Raw genomic sequence first — 23,603 nt, 5'->3', positions numbered from 1 at the left:
AACATGCAGAAATAGCTATACTATAAACTTATTAAAAAAAAACAAATAGACCTAAATCCTGTTCATTTTTCTCAGAAACACCCAGTGGATTAAATTGGAGTCTTCTGAGTAAAGTGAGCCGTGTTTGGCCCTAGAATAGTTATTTGCAAATAAGTACTGTAATACATTCTGTTTTGTTTTTTCTAGTGATTAGGTGAACTGAAATAACTAAGACAACCTTGGGATATATGTCTGTTATACACATATCTTAAATATGGCGGCTCCAAACTGCAGTACCATCATTTACAGTATTTCTGGAGTATGGACAGCAGGGAAATGGTACTTCTGAAAATGATTACACAATTATCTGTAACTGGCATTGCAGGACATGACATTTCTTTAATAATAATTTTGATATAATTCTTCATTTAACCTATTGCAGAGCTGTTGCTTCCCCTAATACAAATCCCTGAGATCTCATATCACCATCATCTACTACCCACCCCCTATTGTGCACACAGAAGAAGAGATAAATCCAGGTTAACGACTAACATCCTATTGATTTGTAGAAGACTACTCCATACTGGGTATTTTGATTTCTTACGTGCAGATTAGTGGAAATTAGTTTGTGAAAATTAGGTATTTCAGATATGAGGCTGTTTTTAATATTAGAATCAAATAATAAAATTTGGCTCTGATAAAAAGAAAAAGCTTTCTAATACTCAAGAGTTCCTGTAAAGATTCTTCTTTAAGCAAAGGCAATTTCAAGCAATTAGCTGGTAAAGCATGTACAACTAAAGTTCTATGGCCAATATACACTATAAGCTGTTACAAGCTTTTTAAGGTTATAGACGTTCCTAAGGTGTATTTACATGGAGTTAAAATAAAAACTACAATTTTTAGAAATTGTAGTTTGGAAAATATAATTTCTTCTGCCTGAAAAAGGGAAAGGCAGTGGAAACACACAGTTCCAACTTGTGTAGTACAAGAACCAACAAATCAGATAGCTCTCAAGCCTGCCTGCCTGTTTCATAAAAACCAATGATACGGGATCAAGGTAAACTGGTTATGTTTACGTGAATTCCAAAACTACAATAAAGTGAACGTTCTTAATGACGTCAATTACCCTCTTCATACAACTAAAACTATCTTGGAACTTTAAGGAGTTGTCATACAAGTTCAAATCTACAAGTTCCCTGATGATGACAGTGAGTTAAAAACGATGAAATTTAATCATGCAGTGATTGTGCATCTTTGAACACAGTAAGTTCCAGAGAGAAAATAGTTACTACCTATTTTCTCTTTTTATATACACCTTTTATTATTCTCTCACAGGCTCTTTTTAGATTTTAGATGAATTTTATGATGTGTTCTCTGGATTTTAGGAGACCAGGCAAATTGTGGCAGTGATGCACTTGCAAATGTATTTATTCACACTATCACCTGTAATAACCACATCTTTCCAACTACTTCAGAGCCAGATTCAACTCTCATGTAAGAGTCCATAGCAAAGCCTTCACTGACTTCACTAGACATTGATAGGCTATGCTATAATAAGCTGTAAGGGAAAAGTCAAAGAAAAGATGGTTAAAATTAGAAGGACTCAGTCTAAGGGTTGTGCAGCACAGAAGCCAGCACTTAATATGTCTGGAGGCTACCGTATGTTGGTGTTGCTGTCTGCCTGTTGCCAGGGCCAGCTACTGTTACATTTTAAACACTGATTGTAGGGAAAGCAAACTGTCACGCAGCTCCTTGCACCTTTAGGGAGTTGCTCCTGTCTGTCTGTTGTTGAGCTCACCCTCAGCCCAACCCTAAATGCTGACATCAGGAAGACCTTTGGGAGTGCAATATGAGAGTCACAGTCTGCCTCTGAGTTTGTTATTGGATTTATCCATCTTTCAAATTGAGAGTTTGCATGACTTATTTTTGGGGATGCGACTAAGGCAAAGTTGGGGATCCTGGTCTAATTTTTTTTCCAGTGTTCCCCAGATTACTTGAGGGACAACAGACTACACTTCATTTTTCCAATATCTAAATCTAAAGTTAAAATAGGTAGTTTTAGAGTCTACCTAGTTTAGAAAAGAATATATAACTAGCATTCAAAAAATAATTAATTACAAATTGTATCAGACAGATCTAAGCCCCCGATCCAACAAATCACTGAAGCATGTGCTTAGCTTTAAATCAATGGGACTACTGATATGTTAAAGTTAGCCTGGTTTACCTAACCTGCTAAATCAAGGCCTCCGAAAACTGTTATCTTGTCAATAGTCTTACCAGTGGGTGACTTGCGCATTAATGTCCATGGCGAAACTCCAGCCTGAAGACTACTTGAAGACCTGCTCAGTTCACTTTGCAAGACATCCTGTACTACAGAATCATCAACATATTCACTTAAACTAGTGTCTCTGAACCAATGTCCCTTTCCTGAAATAAAAAATGCGACATAAATAGCACCAGGAAAATATTAACACTTTTTTCATGCTAATATTTATTTAGCCTGTGAGACTGTAGCTGCTGTATTATTTAATATTTTTAAAGACAAGGTCAACTGTGCTATAATTAAAAATTTCACACAAAAATATACATTTTAAAGTGACATACAGATCATTTGTTTTACTTTTTTATTTTACAGATTCTATACTTTGACAAGTAAGGATTTAGTAACTTTTCATTAATCATTTCAGATATTTCTAGTGGCTTCCATTAGAGCAACAGAATAGGCATTTTAGGCAGACCATCACATCAAAATTTACCACAAACAGAAAAGTGTGAATACTGACCAGAGTCCAAATTCTCAGGTGAAAGAAACAGAGAGAAAAAAATCAAATATGTTGGTGTAATTTACAACTTAAAATAGGGGGCTGGATTATCCTATGCTTTCTTACATTCCATCAGTTGCTCTTCTTGGCAGAGCAAAATATCATATCAATATCAGCCAATTTATCATATTGAGCTAAAAATTATACACAGGACCTAGCATATGCTTATATACAGGTAGAAATACATCTACAGATACATCTACAGAAATACATCTACAGATATGCTTATATACAGGTAGAAATACATCTACACTGCAACGTATGTACTCAATATGTAAAGTTCAGTTGTGGAGAATTTTACTTCCAGGCCGTTACCTGAAACTGAAGTACTGTTTGTAGAGCTGCAATCTGAGAAAGGTGAAGGAATTGAATCAAGTGTTACTTGCTTAGAATTTGCATGCAAAATAAAGAATCCCTCAAGTCCTTGATATTGTGTCAAAGTAGGTTTTTCTCTTAAGGCTACTTCCTGTAACAACTAGGATAAAAGACAAAATATTAAAGACAACTAAAGGCTTATATTGTCTACTTATACTAGATCATGCCAAGTCAATTTTGATACAATATTTGTATCATAAAACCTGAAATCATTCTAATTAATATATAAGTATTTTTGTGAAAGGTTTACAGTTTTAGACATGGGATATTTCTAAAAGAATAAATCCTAAAAACCTATCTTGCTTAGTAGTCACCAAAGTAATCAGAGTATTACCTCCACTGATCTTCACACTTCTGTTAAGCCATTGAGGGTAGGACTACACAGGGATAAAAAACCAAAACAAAAAAAAAGCACAGCTGGGGCAGGTCAGCTGACTTGGACTCATTCTCCAGGGCTGTAAAATCACTGTGAAGGTGTTTGGGCTGAGGCTGGAGCCTGAGCTCTGGGATCCTGGCAGTGGAGGGTCCCAGAGCTCAGGCTCTAGCTCAAGCCTGAATGTCTACATAGTGATTTTTAGCCCTGCAAAACCAAGCTAGCCACAACCATGCTGCGGGTCTTTTATCCCAGTGCAGGCATAATCTGTGGTCTGCAACCATGAAAAGAGAATCAAGATTACTTGCCTTGATGAACACACAAAGACTGCATTCATAAATGGAAGCAAGCAAACAAACCTGCTGCTCAGACCTATATTCAGTGAGAGATGTTTGAATACTGTAGGTTCCATAGGAAGGCATGCCCAACCTGAGACAGTTAAGGGTAAGGAAGGATGAGCAGCAGGCCTGACAAAGCAGCCCTTCTGAGATTGTGACTAGTTGTCTGTTTTCTCTTGCTCCTTCTGAACTATCCCCACAGAAGACTGAAAGTGGGCGGGTGGGGGTGAAAGCACTTTTATCGCCCCTAGTTGAAAGGCTGGGCCAGTGACACCCAGCCCCTCCACCTGCCCCACTAAAATTACATTCATGATTACCACTATTTTTAATGGAGTTACTTTGTTACTACATATTAATGTGCAGTATTTCATGGTAACTACTCTATATAGTTAACCACCAGTACCACTCTACTGCATTGTACCAAGATAAAATGTTGAAAAGGGAGACAGGGCAATTATGCAATATTTATTATATTTGGAGAATAGGCACAAAACATTTTACCACTGAAGCTTCTGTAGTTACAGGTAAAATCAAACTCTTGCTCGTGTGGAAACTGTTAAATTCCAGTGAATCTTTACTGTTTTTCAATGATCTTATCATGAGGGAAGGTTCATTGCTGCCTAATTTAGGAAAGTCGAAAGTCTTCTCGGGTAACATACAAGCACTAAGGGATCTTCTAGAAGTCTTTGTTTTAATGCTTTCTTTTTCGGTTACAGCACTTTCATGAGGACTGCCGAGAACTGTTTCTTCTGTGCTGGAATGGATGCAATCAGTATACATTCTTTCATGATTCACTGTAGATGTTCTTGCAGATGAAACTAAACAAAAAAGGACAAACTGGATGTCTACAGATAGTCTCAGGGAATTCAAAACAAAAATGTGCAGTCTGACAGAATTTTACTGTTAGATAGCCCTAAGATGTCAAATAAGCAATTCAGAAGGAGAGCAACTGACTTCCATGTAAACTTACAGCTTGATTTTCAGAGACGCTGGGCAGCCAGAGCTCTCATTGAAATCTATGGGAACCACAGGTGCTCAGCTTCTCTAAAAATCAGACTCATAATAACTCATTATCCATGAATGTATTAAGTCATTTTGTATCTGACATCCCTAGAGGGACAGCTATCTCCAAGAAAATGCTTTATGAAATTGTAACTTTTCCTTTTAAAAAGGCGTGAGATCTAATTGGAAACACTTGAACAACTGCAATAGCAGCATTATCTTTTTACTACAAAAAAAGCGAGACAGTTAGTTGGAAGTACATTTCTTTGAAAGCAACAGAAGCTATGGATACATACTCTCAGGACATGTATCTTTTGCATGCAGCACAAGAGTAATGATTAAGGGTTTTATTCTTTTTATCTTAAGACATAACTATTTGCCATTCCTTTTCTGCCCCCAAGGCCACACATAGCACCCCTCACTGTCCAACTGTCAGTTTCTCTTTCACCATTTGGGCTTGAGCTTGAACCAAATGCAAAAAAAGAGACTGGCTGAGCACATACAAAGACTAGTTTTTGACAGCTTGCAAGGAGCAATTTAATGTAAAATCTTAACCTAACATACTAACAATTTAAACACTAATTATTAAAGAAAATGGCGTAGTAAAATAATCCAGTTTTCTGATTCTGGAATAAGAAATAAATGTTTCTCTGACTAGTGCTTAATAATGACTTCACAATACAAAGCTGCCAAATTTTCAGACATCTTTCACTATTCCAGCCACAAAATTTTGCAGGTACATCTATTTAAGTATTCAAATACTGCCTTTGTGCAAGCAAATCAGACAGACAGCTAACCAGTCTGCAAACATAAAAGGCTACGTGTACATGAAAATTGATGCACACAATTTGTGAATATATCAATATGGTCCATTAAAACTCTGAGTTAAGGGGCCATTCTGAGCGGCTGTACAAACATACAGTCCATTTAACTCACATTCTCTAAATAAACCTAGAGACTTTGGACCGAATCCCCACCTAGTGTAATTGAGTCATGCATGAGTTATGCATGTCATATACCCACATATTGCAAACATTACCTCTCCCTAATAATCAAGCTATAAACTTGTGGCATTACTGTATGCCATGCAGAAAAACCATGACCTAAAATGAATATTCAAAGTATCTTTAAAGAACAAATGTTTTTACTTTTAGCACAAAAAAACTCTTGTGTTTAAATCGGTTACAATTCTGTCTGTTACAAACACAGAAAGATCATCATATAAAATACTGTACTGCCTACTAGAACAAAAAGTTCTTTTCTCTCCACCCTAGTAAGGAAAGTGATAGCAAAAAATAATCTTACCAAAATTTACCTTTAGAAATTTCTTTAACGGGAACTGTGCTTCTATCATGAGGAATGAAAAGGTCTCTTTTGTCAGATGTAGAAGCAGAATTAAGAGATGTCTTGCTAGTTATATCAGCAGCTGATTCTGGTAAAAAGTCTGATACTGTATCCTTCTGATTTTCAGGTACTGAATCACTGTGGATTAAAAAAAAAAAAGAAAAAGAAAATTTCACACACGAAGGCTCTTAAACAATCACATCCAAACATTAGATAGTTTTCAGGAGGTCATGGAAGTGTCAATGGCAGTACTCTATACTGACTTTAATTTTTAGGACACAAAAGTGAAATAAAACAGTATTAAAGAAGATAAAAGGGCTTGATTACAGTGATTCCTAATTTTGCCTGGACATATTTCTTTAAGAACATAATGTAATCAGAGAGCCAGCTTTCAATAATATAGTGCCTTGGATTTCTTGACACCCAAATCCTGATATGAAAGTACACAGAGGTCATTGTGCATGCAAAGGAAAGATTTTCAATCATTTACAATGTGTGTTGCACATTTAAAGCGTGTGTTTTTTTAAAGCAACTTGCAACCTCTTACTCATACAGGACCTTCACTAACAAGTCATCTATGTAAGGTGAAATGAAAACCTTCCATCAGTTAAGAATAATGAAATAGTCAGGATCTTTGAAAAGACCCAGAGGGTTGGGGAAGTCAAATGACTGTGTTATGTATTAAAGATACTAGTTACCTAACACAAACTGAATATATTTTTATGAGTAGGATGAAAAAATGCGCATCATGGGCATCTTTAAATCAATTAATGCCAACAAGTCCCCCAGATTCCACGGCTGCTTTGAATAAGCTGTGTCTCCATTGAAACTTATGAAAAAATTCAGCCACTTCAGATCCAAGACAAGACTGTTCCCCTTCCTTTACTACAAGGATTTCTGCTTTTTCTGTGACCTTGCAACCATCTTTGGGGCTGCATATCCATATATAATATCATGTGAATGGATCCACAATATAGGCTGTCTTTATGCTTGTTGCCTTCTAGATGGTCTGGGACTCATGGCATTGATTCATCCACTCCTAAGAGTGAATGGAGAACTGAAGCTGCAGTCTCAATGGAGAGCACTGCCTTTTAAAATTTGTTTCGCATAACAAATATTCATACTCAAATTCAGGCTCTTATGGCCTGGACTGGGTTTTTATAGCGAAATATTTTAACTCAAAAAAAATATACAATAAACACTTTAATAATGAGGTTCATAGTATTATACTGTACTGTTATGGTGAAATATTTGCTCAACTATGGTATGTCAGCCATAACATATCACTGGTTCAGTTCCTAGAAAGTAATGAAATCACAAACTACCCTATCATATTGTTTCATTTACCTTTGCTCATTACTCAGTTTAGTGGATCCAACTTCCATCACTACAGAGTTACATGATTCATCTAGATCCTCTTCATAAGACTAATTAAAAAAGATACATACAGACACGCACAGAGAGACAAATTAGCTAAATAATTCAAAGAATACATCACCACAGTGAGTGAAAAACTGGACAGATTACTTTTGTGTGACCTCTGTACAGTTGGTGCCATCAAGGGAGAAATACTAGGAACATTTATTTACTTTGGAAAACTGATCTTTCTGTGGATGGACTGACAGCATTAACAATATACCAAAACAAGTATTTTAACTGTATTTCTGATTATCTACGGTATCCCATTTAAGTCTGAAGTCTAGCCAACCCAACTTTTCTGTTTGGCTCTTACTAATTTGAAAATTTAATTGCTCAATTTTTTTAAAGGATATAGGATAATTAAACTGAACCATTTGCAGTTTACTGCTAAAAAACATATACTTACATCACTGAGTACCTCAATTTTCAAAGCAGACTCAAGGTTCCCAGGAACTGTGTCAGACTCTTCTGCTCTAAAGAGAGCTGTCCAATACTTTTTCATATCTTCAACTGTGAAATACAATTAGAGCAGTGCATTCACTTTTTATTATATATGTTTTTATGTATTAAGTTACTGGGTTGGGGGTTTTTGGGGGGTGGGGGAAGGCTGTTTTGTTATTTAACCATCACACGTTTCCTGACTACCCACATACATCTTCAGAAAAGAACAATCTACTTGCAGTTGTTCAGGAGTTGTAAGGAACTAAAAGAAGTCCAACAAACCTATTAAATCATCATCATCATCATCATCATCAACTCCTCCTCCTCCGCTCAGAGCATCATCAGGTTCATTCATCAATTCATGCTTGGGTCTGAATTCATCTGCTTGAATACCAGATATCTGATCAACTTGCATTCTTAAAATAAGAAGAAAACAAGGAGTCAAGTCTTTAAAAGTTACAGTGTTATTACTATCACACTCATATTATTATAGTGAACACTGAAACTTCATACAGACATTAAAGTTTGGGCCTCATCATGCAGAGCTGCTTGTGAGAACGACTGACTTCCGTTGACGTCTGTAGGCATTGATGGTACTTAGTAACTCCCAGAAACAGGGGTTAACAGAATTATCAAGCACCCTCTATGCTTCCAATAATGTATTCTTACAGTAGTAAGCTCCTTAAGAGTGAACTGAAACTCCTAATTTTTGTTACTAATACTATCAAGTTCTACAAGAGATTGTTATTTTTGTATTGATATTAAAGGAAACCTCTCTAAAATAATTCAAAAATAATGATTCATCAAAATATGGACATAATTAGTAATTTATTTTACAGGAAAAACCACCAACACAATCACCTCATCTAAATTTTCCAATATTTGTTTAATATGTTCTCAAATATTCAGATAAAATTGCTTTAGATTGCTCATATTAACACAAACAGCTATTTCTGGATTCTTTTATTAGCAGTGTGTGATTCAGTGACTACCTTCTATGCTTCTTAAGCCACAGTTTCTCCATATAGTTCAGGCTTTCTTCTCTGAATTCAATTTTAACAGGTTTTCTCAAAATTGTGAGATGGGTCTGTACCTCACAAACTCCCATGGATTCTATAAGTATAAAGAAAACTGTAATATATATCATTCAAATATGTTAACAATATGCTTTCTTTTTATTAAACTATAAAATTCATTTTAATTAATAGTCTATGCTTGATTTAGATGTCTGCTTATGAAGTGTAAAAGGTTAATCTCATATTATTCATATTTTGTTGAGAGAGTTGTCTGAAGTTTGTGGCCCATATGAAAAGTGAGTTTACAATCAAATTTGTATTGATTGGATTTGACTGGGAAAAAACAAAAAACAAACACACTCACTCTCTCTCTGGGCTAAATCATCATACCCTGTGTGAAAACAAGCTTTAAACTGAAGATTTATTCAGGGTGGGTAGCTGACATCAGCTGACTTCTTCTTCTGCTCCTCAACTGGTAGCAAATAAATTGGAAGTGAAAAGGATATATGTAAAGATTCCACTGACAAGCAGTAAAGGAGAACTGTATGGTTAAGTTTTTCTCATGCCTAATAAAAGACAAGGAACTAGCTGTTTAAAACAATGACAAAGCCTTCAAGATATGTGCATTATCTGCACTATGTAAGCTGGCTAATTAATTCTGACGGTCATGTACTTGGAGGTATAAGACCTCAAAAACAGATTTACATGGGATAACTGTGTGTCCAGATTGATATACAAGACCTCAAACCCGCACACAGTTATGTCTTACCTTTATGCATTGAAAGCAACTGGGCTGCTCATATGTATAAAGTTAAGCCCATGCACATCTGCAGGATCAAAGCCCATGGATTTCCAAATAAAAACCCCAAATCACCAGAAAAGGTATTACGAATAAGTGCAAGATTATTCTAAATGTATCAAGTAGCACAGTATACTTCAGAAAGAGAAAGCACAGCAAACTATTATCTGTATACTAGCGGAGACACAGAATATCCTGCATAAATCCAAGTAAACACGATTTTGTTCATGGTTCATGATTAACTGATCACATCTCTTCACAGGGAAGGATTCAACCTAATACTCAGACTGATGCGAATACTCAGCTATCAGAGAAAAAGAAAATGCACCAAGCTGTAACGTACATAACATACACCTCAATAAATAGGCTGTAATTATTAGGCTTTGAATTTACTAGTATAGAGGTCTCAGGTGAAAGCAAGAGAGACAAGATTGGAGAGGTATATGACAGAAGTTATTTGAACTCTTAGCAAGTACCTTTGAGATGAATATCTGAAAAAACCTGTGGCAGCTAAATCTTATTAAATTAGTTTTACAGATTTCACTGAAGAACAGCGGTTAAATGACTTGCCCAGGGTCACAGAATCAGAAATCGAACTCTAGTCCTCTGCACCATCAGTAGACAACACTGTCTGTATACTATTCCACATTCTAAAAAGTAATGAGAATACTTCACTTTAAGGAAAATATATTCACTATTCCTACAGAATATTATCTCTACCAACAGTGTCTTAGAAACAATTCCAAATACTCAAGTCCCTGTTTGCAAAGTACATAAAAAGGCTAGAATATTCCAGTAACATAATGTGGCCTGCTTGAGCAAACTGAAGTTATAGAAACAGATTAACCAGCATCCAGAGTGCTTCAATATACAAACAAAGGCACTAATATTCATTTGGGGTGTCTTACATAGTGTATACTTGAGGAATCATATAACCATCACAATAACAGTATGGAAAAACAAACAGTAACATTTGAAAAATATTCCAGAAAGTACAGACTTGCCAGCAGTATGTAAATAAGCATGCTTTTTCTGTTCAGTCCTCCATTCTGGTCTTTATTTGGTTCTAGGGAGCCCAGCATCAGTTTCCCTTCACGCCAGAGCCCCTCAGTAAGTCTATCAAGTCCTTTGTCACTACCAGTGCTCCTTCTTAAGGACTAGTTTATCAATGTACAATTTGCTCAAATATAGTCTCTTTCATCCAAGACTCTCACAAGGTACAGCTCCTCCTTTCCTTTCCTCCTCCTATTTCAGCTTCAAATAAAGTCTGTTTCTGAGGTCTTTCACTTAGCACGGCCCTTCCTTTGTGATACTTGTCTAACACAGCTACTTCTTATTCTCTCTCCTGTCAGAGTGCTCTGGATTACTCAGGCTTCTGTGCTCCCTGGATTCTGGGTCACACCTCCAGAAGGGTTCTCCAATTACTTCCTTCAGCAACCCTTTCGCAGCACCTCAGCCCCTGCTCAGAAAGTCCTTCTCTTCCTCTTGTCCACTCTTCCCAGTCTTATAAAGCCAAGGTACCTTCCACTTCAAGCTATCAGCAGCAATTAATCAGCCAGAGGTCTCCTCTTTCAGTCAACTGGGCATCAAGGAATCAGACACACTTTCACCTTCTGACACACATTTTATCAATCTATTTGACGTATTGTTATATCAGTGCAATGGGTAGATAGGAAATGATTTACCATATAAGAAAGAGGCATACAGTTTGTGTCATGAACTATGTTACCTTCCAGTAGCATGGTAATCAGCTGGAGACTTAGAAATGGTCATTTTAATAAAAAATTATAAATTCATACATTACAAGTTGATACTGTAAAGGCTGATATATGCTCATCAGTACATAAGCTTTGAGAATATACACTATAGACCAAAATGGGTTCAGTTTTCTTTTTAAAAATGTATTGAGCAGAAACTAATTCATACCTTGTTGAGCCTCATCACAGTTCTGTTCCTTTTTGTGTTCATTATTTCCATTTCTCCATTGAGTTAAAGCTTCTTGAAAGGACTCTGCAGATTCTTCCTCATCAAAAGTACCATACAGTAATAAACCACCATTCTGATTCTCAAAAACTGCCTCTGCTGGTACTGTGGAAACTTCCTGAATCAATTTCAAAAAAGTGATCAATCAAATATGTCCTAATGGCAACAGTCTTCCCCACCCACACATACAAATACCTGATGACAAAGGATTAATGGTTTCGAATCTTAACTGCTGAAGGGATTCAGTTCTTGGATGTGGTACCCTTTCTTATGCACTACCTTTGGATTAAACTGTGATCAAGATAATTCAAGGCTATTTTCGGAAACTGCTCCTTTTGGCCAGATTGAATTGAGATGCCTCATCAACAGAGGCCAGACTGCTAAACAAATGCATAAAGTCATGCAGATTTATAGCCACAGAGTTTAAAGCCAGACCATACCACCAGATTATCCAGTCTGATTTAGTGTATATCACAGGCCACAAGCACACTAAATTCAACTAGGAATGAATGCAATTTCTAAATGAAGTTATCACTACTATTAAGGCCATTCATATATAGTGATAAGTATAAAATAGTTTATTATTAAAAGAAAATAGTTATTTCTAATGCTATAGATATAATCTGCCAAAAGGCTAATAGAATCAGAGCTCGTTTAATTATAAGCAAAGCAGTAGCAATCTGAGGTCCTGCGTCTCATGCGGGCCACATGCACAAACACAGATCAGAGGGGTGGACCAAATGGGTAGCCTGATCTGACTAGGCAATTTGTGGCACCAGAAATCACACAGCCAATATACTTTAAGGAATTATGAGTGTAAAAATGGAATTTTCTGTTGTTTTACAGGAATACACAGCTCACAAAAATTCCTCAGCCTACCTCAGCATTGCCTATTGATGTTAGCAGAGATGAAGAAATGTCTGACATGCGTTGATTCTTACTATTTGCTTTCTTCTGCTCATGATTCTTTTTGGATTCATCAGGATTGAAGTCTTTCATGAACTGATGGGTAGCTTCTAATTTTCCAACTGGTACATCAGTTTTTGCCTACAAACAATATAGACCACCAGATTAATTCAAAATAAACACACACACTTTCCACTAAACAATGCTCAAATTACAGAGGCAGAAGCATAAAAGAAACAGAGTAGACTACAGAATGACGTTGGACCAAACATATCCTATCATCAACAATGTGAATGAAACCAAAAATTCAGATCAGACACGAATGTAAGAGACTACCAGATTATTTAATGAATATGGGAGATAATCTATGCAGCGCATGTCATATGTTAAAGAACTATATAATTAACGTGCTATAAAATTAGTAACTAATGAAGGTCAAACAGACAGTGGTTAGATTTTGTCTTCTTTAGAACTGCAGCTGAAGAGACCCGTATGAGGTGAAACTGATTTAAGCAGCTCAAAGAAATACCAATCAAGGTATCAAATCTACTGTGTGAGAGACCAAGCATATGAACTAGTTTAAAGATCTAGACAAGTTAGGCTGGAAGTAGTTCTTGGATTACAACAATAATTTTAATCACATAGTTGTTTGCATTGTTGTTGTAGCTGTGTTGGTCCCAGAATATTAGAGAGACCAGGTGGGTAAGATGATATTTTTTATTGAATCAACTTCTGTTGATGAAAGACTCAAGCTTTCTCCAACAGAAGCTGGTCCAATAAAGGATATTACCTCACCCACCTGGTCTCTCTAATTCCATTGCCACTTTCCTTTATTCTTCTGCAACTTATATTAGTATAAAGCAAACTGCTCCATAAATTTCATCTTATGAGGCCCATACATGAACAGTTACCTAAATGAGAAAAGGTAAAACCAAAAAGAGAATAGAAAAAAGAATGCAAATCTCCTTTCTTCATTTGTCCTGTGGAAATATTTTGTTTCAAAGCCACATTTGGGATCCAGATAATACAGTGAACCTAGAGTGCTAAGTAAAAAATATGTATGTTGCCACAAAGGTTCCTGTGTTTCCCGCCTATGTAGAAATATGCACAGAAGAAAAAGCTAAAAAGAATACTCCTTGGGTCTCAGGATGAGCAAGAATGTACACAGGAAGTGTGGCCAGAAAAAGCTGAAGAGTCCAAAGATCCATCATAAACCTAGGCCCAATCACTTTGGCTCTGGGACTACATCCACTCCAGGGCTCTCCCTCTAGCCCTACCTACCTCTGACAATACACTTGACCTAGTATCCTAGTATCACTGGTTTGCACCTCGCATACCATATTCTATGACCTTCCCATGAGTATGCAAGAAGAATTAATGTTGCTTCAAGCTACATTCACTGTTTGCCATTGTCAAGGTTCCTTCCCCACTCTGAACTTTAGGGTACAGATGTGGGGGACCTGCATGAGACACTCTAAGCTCAATTAACAGCTTAGATCTGGTTTGGCTGCCACCACCCCCAAGCACTCCCTTCCCTGGGTAGCCTTGAGAGACTTCATCAATTTTCTGGTGAACACAGATCCAAACCTCTTGGATCTTAAAACAAGGAGAAATTAGCCATCCCCCCATCTTTCTTCCACCAACTCCTGGTGGATCCAGATCCAACTCCCTTGGATCTAAAAACAAGGAAAAATCAATCAGGTTATTTTTAAAAAAAGGCTTTTAATTAAAGAAAAGAAAAGGCAAAAGAAAACCCTCTGAGAGAGATTAGCATACCAGCTACTCTCACAGACAACAGATTCAAAACACAGAGGACGTTCCCCTGGGCAAAACTTAATTGCACCAAAGAAAACACCCAAATACCCAATTTGATTCTACCTCTAATTGCACAAGACAGGTTACAAAGAAATAAACATAAATCTATTTATTCCTTTCTAAAACTTACTACTCTGATAAGAGGCTGGTTCTTTTTCACTCCTGCTGAAAACTGACTAAACCAAGGAAACTTCCCTCCTTCCTTTTGAAACATCTTGTTCCCCCGTTGGTTCCTCTGGTTAGGTGTTAGCTAGGCTAGGTGAACTTCTTAACCCTTTATAGGTACAAGAGGCATTAACCCTTAACTATCTGTTTATGACAGCCATTGTGACTGCATATATTCTATTCAGATTCTTATCCCATAACTCTCACCCTGATATAGTGGGGGGGTACATTTTTCCCGGGGAAAGAGACTACTTTATTGTGTCCCCTAGCTCTGATTCCCCACAATGGCTGGCAACAATCTCTTTTCCACATGGGCAAAAGATTACTAAAATACTTGGAGAACAGAAGCACATATTTAGAGAGAAGCAGAAGATGTTCTCTACATAACTGCATTTCCTCTTGGCAGGGTTCCTTAAGGCATTTTATGCTCATTTACTTCCCTCCAGGGGTGAAGTATAAGGCCAAAGAAAATGAGTTTCATGCTCTCTAGTCACTTTACATTTGATTTTTGACCACAGCATTCAGGTGAAACTCAGCAAGAGTAATATTCCCTGCTCAAGAGATAGTAGCATGTAGAAGCAAGTGAAGCAACTCACTGCATTGTTTGTGGATTTAAATGGTAAGATAGACATATATAAATGTGTTATCACCGATATTTGTAAAACTGCCACCTAGAGTTCTATCTGTGCATTTTACACAGCATTACTCTCGATTTGGCATTTTGCTCATGTTTCAGAACAGTTTTGAAATTCTATTTAACTGATTTCAAAGAGAATACTCAGATAAACGTACTGGATTGCTTCCTATATTATAGTTCCTAGCAAGTGAATTTAGATACTCTCTGAGTTTCTTCTGTCTTGCTAACTAAACAAGATAAGATGATGGTGAAACATTCCAATTGGGGGTAGGATTTTGAGTACAAGTCCCATCAACTTTCAGTGGAACTTGTGCCTTCAAAAATCTTATCCATGATCCTTTCTAAACTTGGTATGATATGTAACTGGCTGTTTCCACACCAATTTGTTGAATTTTGAATTAATAAGAATTGTATCTTAAATGCATAAAATGATCTGGTAAATAATGAAAAGGGGTCTTATTCTATAGGCTGAGATTGTGACAGTAAAACCTGTGAATCTACTGCAAACTGTCAGAGGAAGAAGTTAAAAAAACCACCTTCAATCATCTATTGTTTTCTTTAAAAAGAAATGCTAGTTCTTTCCCCTTTCCCTCGGCAGTGAGCCAGTCCCCTAGGTCTGCACTTCCTTCCTTGTCCCCAGGCAGCTCCCCCCTCTTTCCCCTTTCCCTCCCCTCCCCCCCACCCCCAATTTCTACAATTACCTGCCATCCAGTATGATGGCTCAATTAATCTAAAAATGAACCTAATTTTGCTTTCCAAGCATCAAGCTTCTATAATTTACAAAAAGGTTAAAAAAATCATGAAAATAGAACAATTAATAATGAGCATTTTTATTATGATACCTGTTTTTATACAAACGTCATGGCAGACACGCAGATGGTGTAAATTAATTACTTCAGTGGCACTCTTACAACAGCGGAGGATCTGTCCCTTCCTTTCAAAAGAAAAGTTTGACACTGCCGCTGATTTTTAAAATCAGGGTTAAGTATTATTCAGAATGGGTCTATATGAATATTTCCTTCCCACCCCCTCACAAAGACCATTCCACTGGGCTTTCTAACTGTATTTTTAAAACATGAAGATCAATAGCATTTAAGTATTTAGAATGATGGCAGGCTGTCAATCTTTTGGACTAACAGAAACTCAATTATTTTGGCACAAATGTCAGAAAGCTATTTTAATGTGAAAGCATTCCAGATAACATAATGTCATAAAGATGACAGCAGATCAAACCTACTTCCATTCCTCAAATGTAATGTATCTTGATTGCCAAGGACTTTCCTGAAGGACTGTAAAAGCAGCAACTAAGGCCACAGTTGGATTTTCAATTTTCTCCTTTATCACATTAAAAAAAAACAACGTATTCCTGCCATTTCATACATGCTGAACAGTTGAGAATGGATGTACAGCTACTTACTTGTTTTCTGAAGCCCTAGAGGCATACTAAATAGATGCTCTAGCCCATATCAATTCATTCAGTGTTAGGCTTTGTAGGTCAGTTAACACTTTCCCAGAATTTAGCAAACATTTTATGTAGTTAGCTTAATTGTCACTGCCTCGCATTTCCCATTATGTGCAGTACTTTTCCTTTGTCTACACTGCTGACACTAAGATTCTTTCTTCCTTGCTCTTTTGCAATACATCTGTCTGCATGCTTTACTAGATGTTTGCCAAAGTCTATACTACAAAGCAAAATCACTATCTATAACTATTTAGGTATTTGCTTCCAGAGATCAATCATCATGGGGATTTGGAGTCCTAGAACAAGGAGCTCTGAGCAGTCTAGAAGGGCAGTCCCTGTTGAGGCCACGTAAGCGTTTCTTGCTTTGAATGTTCAGACCCCATACAATTCTCCCCCGAAGGAGTTCAGTAACAAATTTAATTAACGCATTATTTTTGTAAATGAGCACCATCCGTATGGAAGCATGTTCTCTGGAATAGTGGCCAAAGCATCAAGGGACATATCAATCTTTAGCACATCTGGCACAAATACCTTGCAATGCCAGCTACATCAGTGCCATGCAAACCCCTGTTCTCACTTTCAGGTGACACTGTAAACAAGAAGCGGTATTATCTCCTGCAAATGTAAACAAACTTGTTTGTCTGAGCGATTGGCTGAACAACAAGTAGAACTGAGTGGACTTGTAGGCTCTAAAGTTTTACATTGTTTTATATTTTGAACGTGGTTATTTTTTGTACTTAATTCTACACTTGTAAGTTCAACTTTCATAATAAAGAGATTGCACTACAGTACTTGTATAAGTGAACTGGAAAATACTATTTCTTTTATTTTTACAGTGTAAATACTTATAATAAAAATAAATATAAAGTGAGCACTGTACACTTTGTATTCTGTGTTGTAATTGAAATAAATATGTTTGAAAAACATGGAAAACATCCAAAATATTTATATACATTAGTATTCTATTATTGTTTAACAGCACAATTAATAATGATTAATTTTTTAATCGCTTGATAGCCCTAGTTTCTGCTATATAAAGGGAAAAGAAAATATGGTGGCATGTTCCCTGTCCAGGAAAGGGCTCTGACCTGCTGCCTGCAGGTTGCCAGCAGCTAGCCCTCCTGCAGCTTGCAACGGGGCAGACCCTTACATCTGACCTTAAGAGATTCCCAGTTTCAGCTAGCTTAACCAATTCAGTGTACCCCAACTCACTATGGTTATAATCTGTATCTAAAGAGTGTCATGTAAGATAACATTGGAAAACTAATAAAACTCACTGATATTAATATTCTTGCATGATGTATGTACGTGGTGTATACAAAAAGTTATGAAGAGGAAGTTACACACCTTGTGCAGTAACAACATTTCTTCGAGATGTGTCCCTATGAGTGCTCCACTGTAGGTGCACTTGCGTCACTGCTGCTGATCAGAGATCTTTGAGACCAGTGTCCATTTGGCCCGCACATATGCTGCCCCCTACTTGTGCCCTGCCATGAGGCTAACCAGCGCATGCAGGCGAACCCCCCTCAGTTCCTTCTCTACCAGAGAGTCCTTACAAGAACTCTGAAGTAGAGGGGAGGAGGGTGGGCTACAGAGCACCCATAGGGACACACATCTCAAAGAACCATTGTTACTGCAAAAGGTGAATAACTTTCTCTTTTTCTTTGAGTAGCAGCCCTCTGGATGCTCCACTGTAGGCAACTCCGAGCAGTATCCCCACTGCAGGGCTGGAGCTTTGGAGTCAAGTCTTTGGATGACAATACTGTAGAGCCGAAGACAGCATCAGAGGGGGAGTTCCCGGTAATCATATAACATTCTGCAAAGATATGCACAGACACCCAGGTTTCAGCCCTGAAGATTTCCAAGATAGGGATGTTCCTGAGGAAGGCAATAGAGGAGGAAACCGACCTCATGGAGTGCATGCAAATACCAGATGGAAGTACTATGCTGTGAACCTAACAGCAGTGTTTGATACAGTTTGAGACCCATTTGGAGAGCCTCTGGGCCAATACTGTTGCACCTTTAGACCTTTTCGCAATGGAGAGGAAAAGTTTAGGACCTTCATCCTGTCCAGGTAAAAGGCCAGAGCTCTCCTAACGTCTAGTGTGTGCAGTACAGCCTCACTGTGATAACAGGGTAAAAGGTCGGGAGGTGAATCAGTTGGTTTATGTGAACAGACAAAATCACTTTGAGGATGAGCTTTGGGTACAGTCAGAGTACCTTGTCCGGAAAGTATAGCGTATGGCAGGGGTGTGCCATTAGTGCCACTACCTCCCCTATTATCTTCACTGAAGTGATCGCCACCAGGAATACGGTCTTCATGGACAGGTATGTGAGCGAACTGATGGCCATTGGTTCAAAGATGGCCTAGTCAGGCTTTTTAGTACAAAGTTTAGGTCCCATGATTGGGAGGGGGGAGACATCTGGGTTGGAGAAAAAGGTTTACTACGTCCTCGAGAAATCACTTTGTAGTGGGGAGTGAAAGCACTTAGTATCTCTCTAGTTGTTGATGGAAGGGTGCTATGGCCTTTAGGTGAATTTTGAGTGAACTAAGGGATAATCCTGATTTCTTGAGAGCCAATATATACTCTAAGAGCACTGGGAGAGTAGCAGCTGTGAGTGAAATTTGCTTGGAATTACACCAAACATGAAACCTGGTCCACTTTTGCAGGTAAGTATGACAAGTAGCTAATTTTCTATTCTGTAGTAACACTTCCTGTATCTCCTCAGAGCAGGATCTTTTTGTGTTGGAACCACGAAGGAGCCAGGGTTTGAGTTGGAGTATCCGCGAGTTAGGGTGGAGAGTGCATCCTCTGTTCTGTGAAAGGAGACATGGAATGGAATGAAGAGGGATCAGCAGACACTTCACTAACTATGACAGGTAAGGGTACCAGATCTGTCTTGGTCAGGTGGGAACAATCAATATAACATTTTCTCTCTCTCTCACTAACAGGATTTTTAGCAATAGAGGAAATGTGGAAAAAGCATATAGAAGGCCCTTCTCCCACAAGAAGAGGAGAATGTCCCCTAAGAAGTGCTGTCTGAAGCCTGCCTGGAGCAGTAATGTGGGAATTTCCTATCCAGGTAAGTGGCAAACAAGTCCACTGTCAGTGTTCCCCATGGTCTGAATATGTTGTGGAGGACTACTGAGTTCATCTCCCACTCATGGTCATGTGGAAACTTGCAGCTAAGACTGTCCACTGTTGTGTTCTGCACTTCCGGTAGGTAGGCTGCTGAAACTGTCACACTGTGGGAAATATACCAGTTCCACAGCTTTAGTGCTTCTGCACAAAGGAAAGGCTATCTGGCACTCCCATGACGATTTGTGTAGTAAATGAATGCTATGTTATCTATCGTGATCCTTGTGTGTACACCTCTGATCAGCAAAAGGAAGTATGCAAGTGTTCCTCACCACTCCGAATTCAAGGAAGTTGATATAGACGCGCCTCCATGGCTGACTATTTGCCTTGTGTCGTGAGGTTGTTAAGATGTGCTCCCCATCCTAAGAGGAATGGATCGGTGGTTAGTCGTAGTGACGGGGAGGGCTGTGCAAACGGGATCCCCATGCAGACGTTTGGTGGGTACTTCCACTAGTTCAAGGATTGTTTGACCTTGGTGGGTAACAATAGGGGTTTTTTAGGGTGTCTCTGTTCAACCTGTACACTGAGCTGAACCACAACTGGAGACACTTCATGTGTAGTCTGGTCTGAGCTACCACAAACGTGCCTACAGCCATGTGCCCCAGAAGTTGAAGGCAGTGTTTGGCTAATATTTGAGGGCTGGTCTGCACTGTCTCTGTGGACAGATTGAGGAATCTATGTTGTAGGAGGAGCACTCTTGCTCGAAGAGAGTTGAGACCAGCTCCAACGAGCTTTAATCTTTGTACTGGGGTTAACATCAATTTTGGACATTGATTTGTAGGCCCAAGCTTCTGAATAAGTCCACAGTTACGTGGGTAAGACACGAGGCTTCAAAGGAATGAGCCCTGAGGAGGCAGGTGTCCAGGTAGGGAAGATCATGATCCCCTGGGAATGAAGGTGAGATGCGATTACGGAGAGGACCTTGGAGAATACTCTGGGTGCCGAGGATAGCCTGAAGGGAAGTACTGTATTGCTAGTGATTCCATCCTAGGGTAAATCTGAGGAACTGCCTGTGGGAAGGTAATACTGAAATATGGAAACCAGCCCTTGAGTTTCAGGATGCTTAAAACCATTCTCCCTGTTCTAAAGCTGGAATAATCACTACTAGAGTGACCACTTTGAATTTTTGAGCCTTGACAAACTTGTTGAGTGCTCTGATGTCCACTATGGGTCTCCAACCCCCCCTTTCTTGGTATTAGGAAGTAGCAAAAGTAAAAACCTTTCCTTCATACTTGCTGAGGTACTGGTTCTATGGCTTCTACACAGAGGAAGTGATCTGTTGTCACAGTGTCCCTGAAGAGGGATGCGAAGGGCGGGGGGCAGGGAGGTGAAATGAATGGGATAACCATTGCAGATGATTTCCAGCACTAATTTGTCAGATGTTATCCCATTCCCAAGTGCAGTGGAACAGAACAAGGCATCATCCAAAGGGATGCAAAGGGTTGGTCAGCATCAGGTAGTCCTGAAGGGAGTGATCTGTCAGCACCCCGACTTATCCACCAAAATTGATGTTTTGAAGTGGATGGTTGGAAAGACGAAGGTTGAGGGTCCAATGGTTTGCACTTTGAGAATCGGACTCTCTCTTTTGTGGTTCATAAAAGCATTGAGATCGATATGCAATTTAAGTGAGGGTTAAGAACTGTATTTTCTCTTCTGTCCAGGTACATAAATCCTCAGTGACTGAAGGATAGCCCTGGAATCTTTGACTTTGTGGACGGATGAGTCCATCTCTTCCATGAACAATTTGGTGCCCTCAAAGGGAACGTCCTCCACAGTTGTCTTTAGTTCCTTGGAGAAGTCAAATAAATGTAGCAAAGAAGCTTGTTGTATCACTATTGCTCAGGAGATGGATCTTGTCATGGTATCAGTCACAGAATCATAGAATATCGGGAAGGGACCTCAAGAGGTCATATAGTCCAACCCCCTGGTCAGAGCAGGGCCAATCCCCAGATAGATTTTTGCCCCAAATCCCTAAATGGCCCCCTCAAGGAGGAAACTCACAACCCTGGGTTTAACAGGCCAATGCTCAAATCACTGAGCTATCCCTCCCCACCATGTCGAGCACTGATTGGAGTGCCATCTTGGCCACCAGTTGTCCTTCACTGATAATGGCCCTAAACTGATCTCTGTAAAATTCTGGAAACCGATCAATAGATTATTCCAAATTCAGTTTATTTAAGTAGTTGTATTTTGTTGTTAGCACTTGATAATTTGCAATGAGGAATTGTAGTGTGGCCGATGAATAAGCCATTCTTCCAAACAGATAGAGGTTTTCTAATCCCTACCATATGGTGTTGAGGAGCTCTGTAATTGATAGCATCTACAGCAATCGAATTAGGTGGAGGATAGGAAAAAAATTCTGTATCCTTGGCTGGGATGCAGTATTTGTTATCAGCTCAATTACAGGGTGGCACGACGGATGCAGGGGCCTTCCATAAAAGTTTGTCTGGATACAAGAGAGCCTCATTGATGGGGAGGGCTAGAGGTGATTGCAGAGTGTCTGCCACCCTCTTAGCTAAGTCTTGGAAGAGACAGCAGAGGGGGCATCACTGCCTCATCTGATGAAGAGGACAAAATGTTGGTCAGAAGTGTGACCTTTTTGTCAAGGTCCACCTCCTGTTTCTCCCTCATCTCTTCTGGAGGTTCAGTAGCTGTAGATGCAGAGGCTAATGGAAGGCACCTCACTGATTTGTAATGGGCCACACTAGACGCCCAGTAGGCTTAATGTCTGAACGCCTCCCATGGGTCCCATTGGAATGGCAGGAAGGGTCCCGGTGGCTGGCACCAGGGTTGCCCATATCAGGGTGATTGAGAACCCGGTGGACTGTACAGCTGTGCAGGCCCAGACTGGTAATGGGCACTACAGAGTGCACGAAAGGGTGATGGGAGACAATCTCCTCCGGCTCGCTATCAGACTCTCCATTGGACAATAGTGGTGCATGACATGGTGCTGGTGAAGATTCCCGAGTTCAGAGTAGATTCAGTACCGAGTAGTGGAGATATTAGATATTGTAAAGTCTTTGCAGCATCTGAACTGCTGTGTTGCTGTGGAGGTTGGTACTAGTGATGGCTGCTGGTGCCGAGACGATGGTACTGACCGGGTCAGCAATGTATGCCAGGCTAAACACGCCAACGTAGTTTGGCATACCGCTGATGGTACCGAGGCTGTTGTCCATACTGAGGATTTTTCCCCTAAGCATGGTCTCTGTCCTTATCTCTCCCAGTCAATACCACAGCTTTGGTGCCTGTGCCCATTGGACTTTTAGGCATGTCAATGTGTCCCGTTGAGACAGTACCATGTGAGCCCTTGGTACCATGTTTGGCCAGCTTCAGGGCCATCAGTACCAACAATACCAAACATGCCATGGATTTTTCCAACTGGTTCAGACTCATTCTGCGGATTCAAAGTGGCACTGGGGGAGGGATGTGCTGGCCACCACTTCCTGCAGCCCGCATTGGCCTGGAGCAGCAAAGCACAGCCAGTGGGAGCCACGAATGGCTGAACCTGTGGACACGGCAGGTAAACAAAGTGGTCCAGCCCACCAGGGGGCTTACCCTGGCTGCCAAGTGCCAAAGGTTGCTGATCC

General features: G+C 39.2%; 1 protein-coding gene across 2 annotated transcripts in view; it reads right to left on the bottom strand.

Moving 5' to 3' along the window:
• The window catches only part of ZBBX (zinc finger B-box domain containing), a 42,765-nt gene that overhangs the window by 6,709 nt on the left and 12,453 nt on the right, over positions 1–23,603 (bottom strand). For both annotated transcript variants that reach the window (XM_075068414.1, XM_075068413.1), the window contains exons 7-16: positions 12,771–12,938; positions 11,835–12,009; positions 9,086–9,206; positions 8,376–8,509; positions 8,059–8,162; positions 7,581–7,660; positions 6,205–6,371; positions 4,389–4,705; positions 3,117–3,276; positions 2,257–2,406 (exon numbers count right to left, since the gene is read on the bottom strand). In XM_075068414.1, the coding sequence (XP_074924515.1) occupies positions 2,257–2,406; positions 3,117–3,276; positions 4,389–4,705; positions 6,205–6,371; positions 7,581–7,660; positions 8,059–8,162; positions 8,376–8,509; positions 9,086–9,206; positions 11,835–12,009; positions 12,771–12,938 (1,576 nt within the window). The remainder of the gene's footprint in view (positions 1–2,256; positions 2,407–3,116; positions 3,277–4,388; positions 4,706–6,204; positions 6,372–7,580; positions 7,661–8,058; positions 8,163–8,375; positions 8,510–9,085; positions 9,207–11,834; positions 12,010–12,770; positions 12,939–23,603) is intronic.

The sequence above is a fragment of the Chelonoidis abingdonii genome, chromosome 8 (genome assembly GCF_003597395.2).
Source record: "Chelonoidis abingdonii isolate Lonesome George chromosome 8, CheloAbing_2.0, whole genome shotgun sequence".
Lineage (NCBI taxonomy): Eukaryota > Metazoa > Chordata > Testudines > Testudinidae > Chelonoidis > Chelonoidis abingdonii.
The sequence above is the reverse complement of the archived record's forward strand: the minus strand, read 5'-3'. Positions and strand labels throughout refer to the sequence as shown.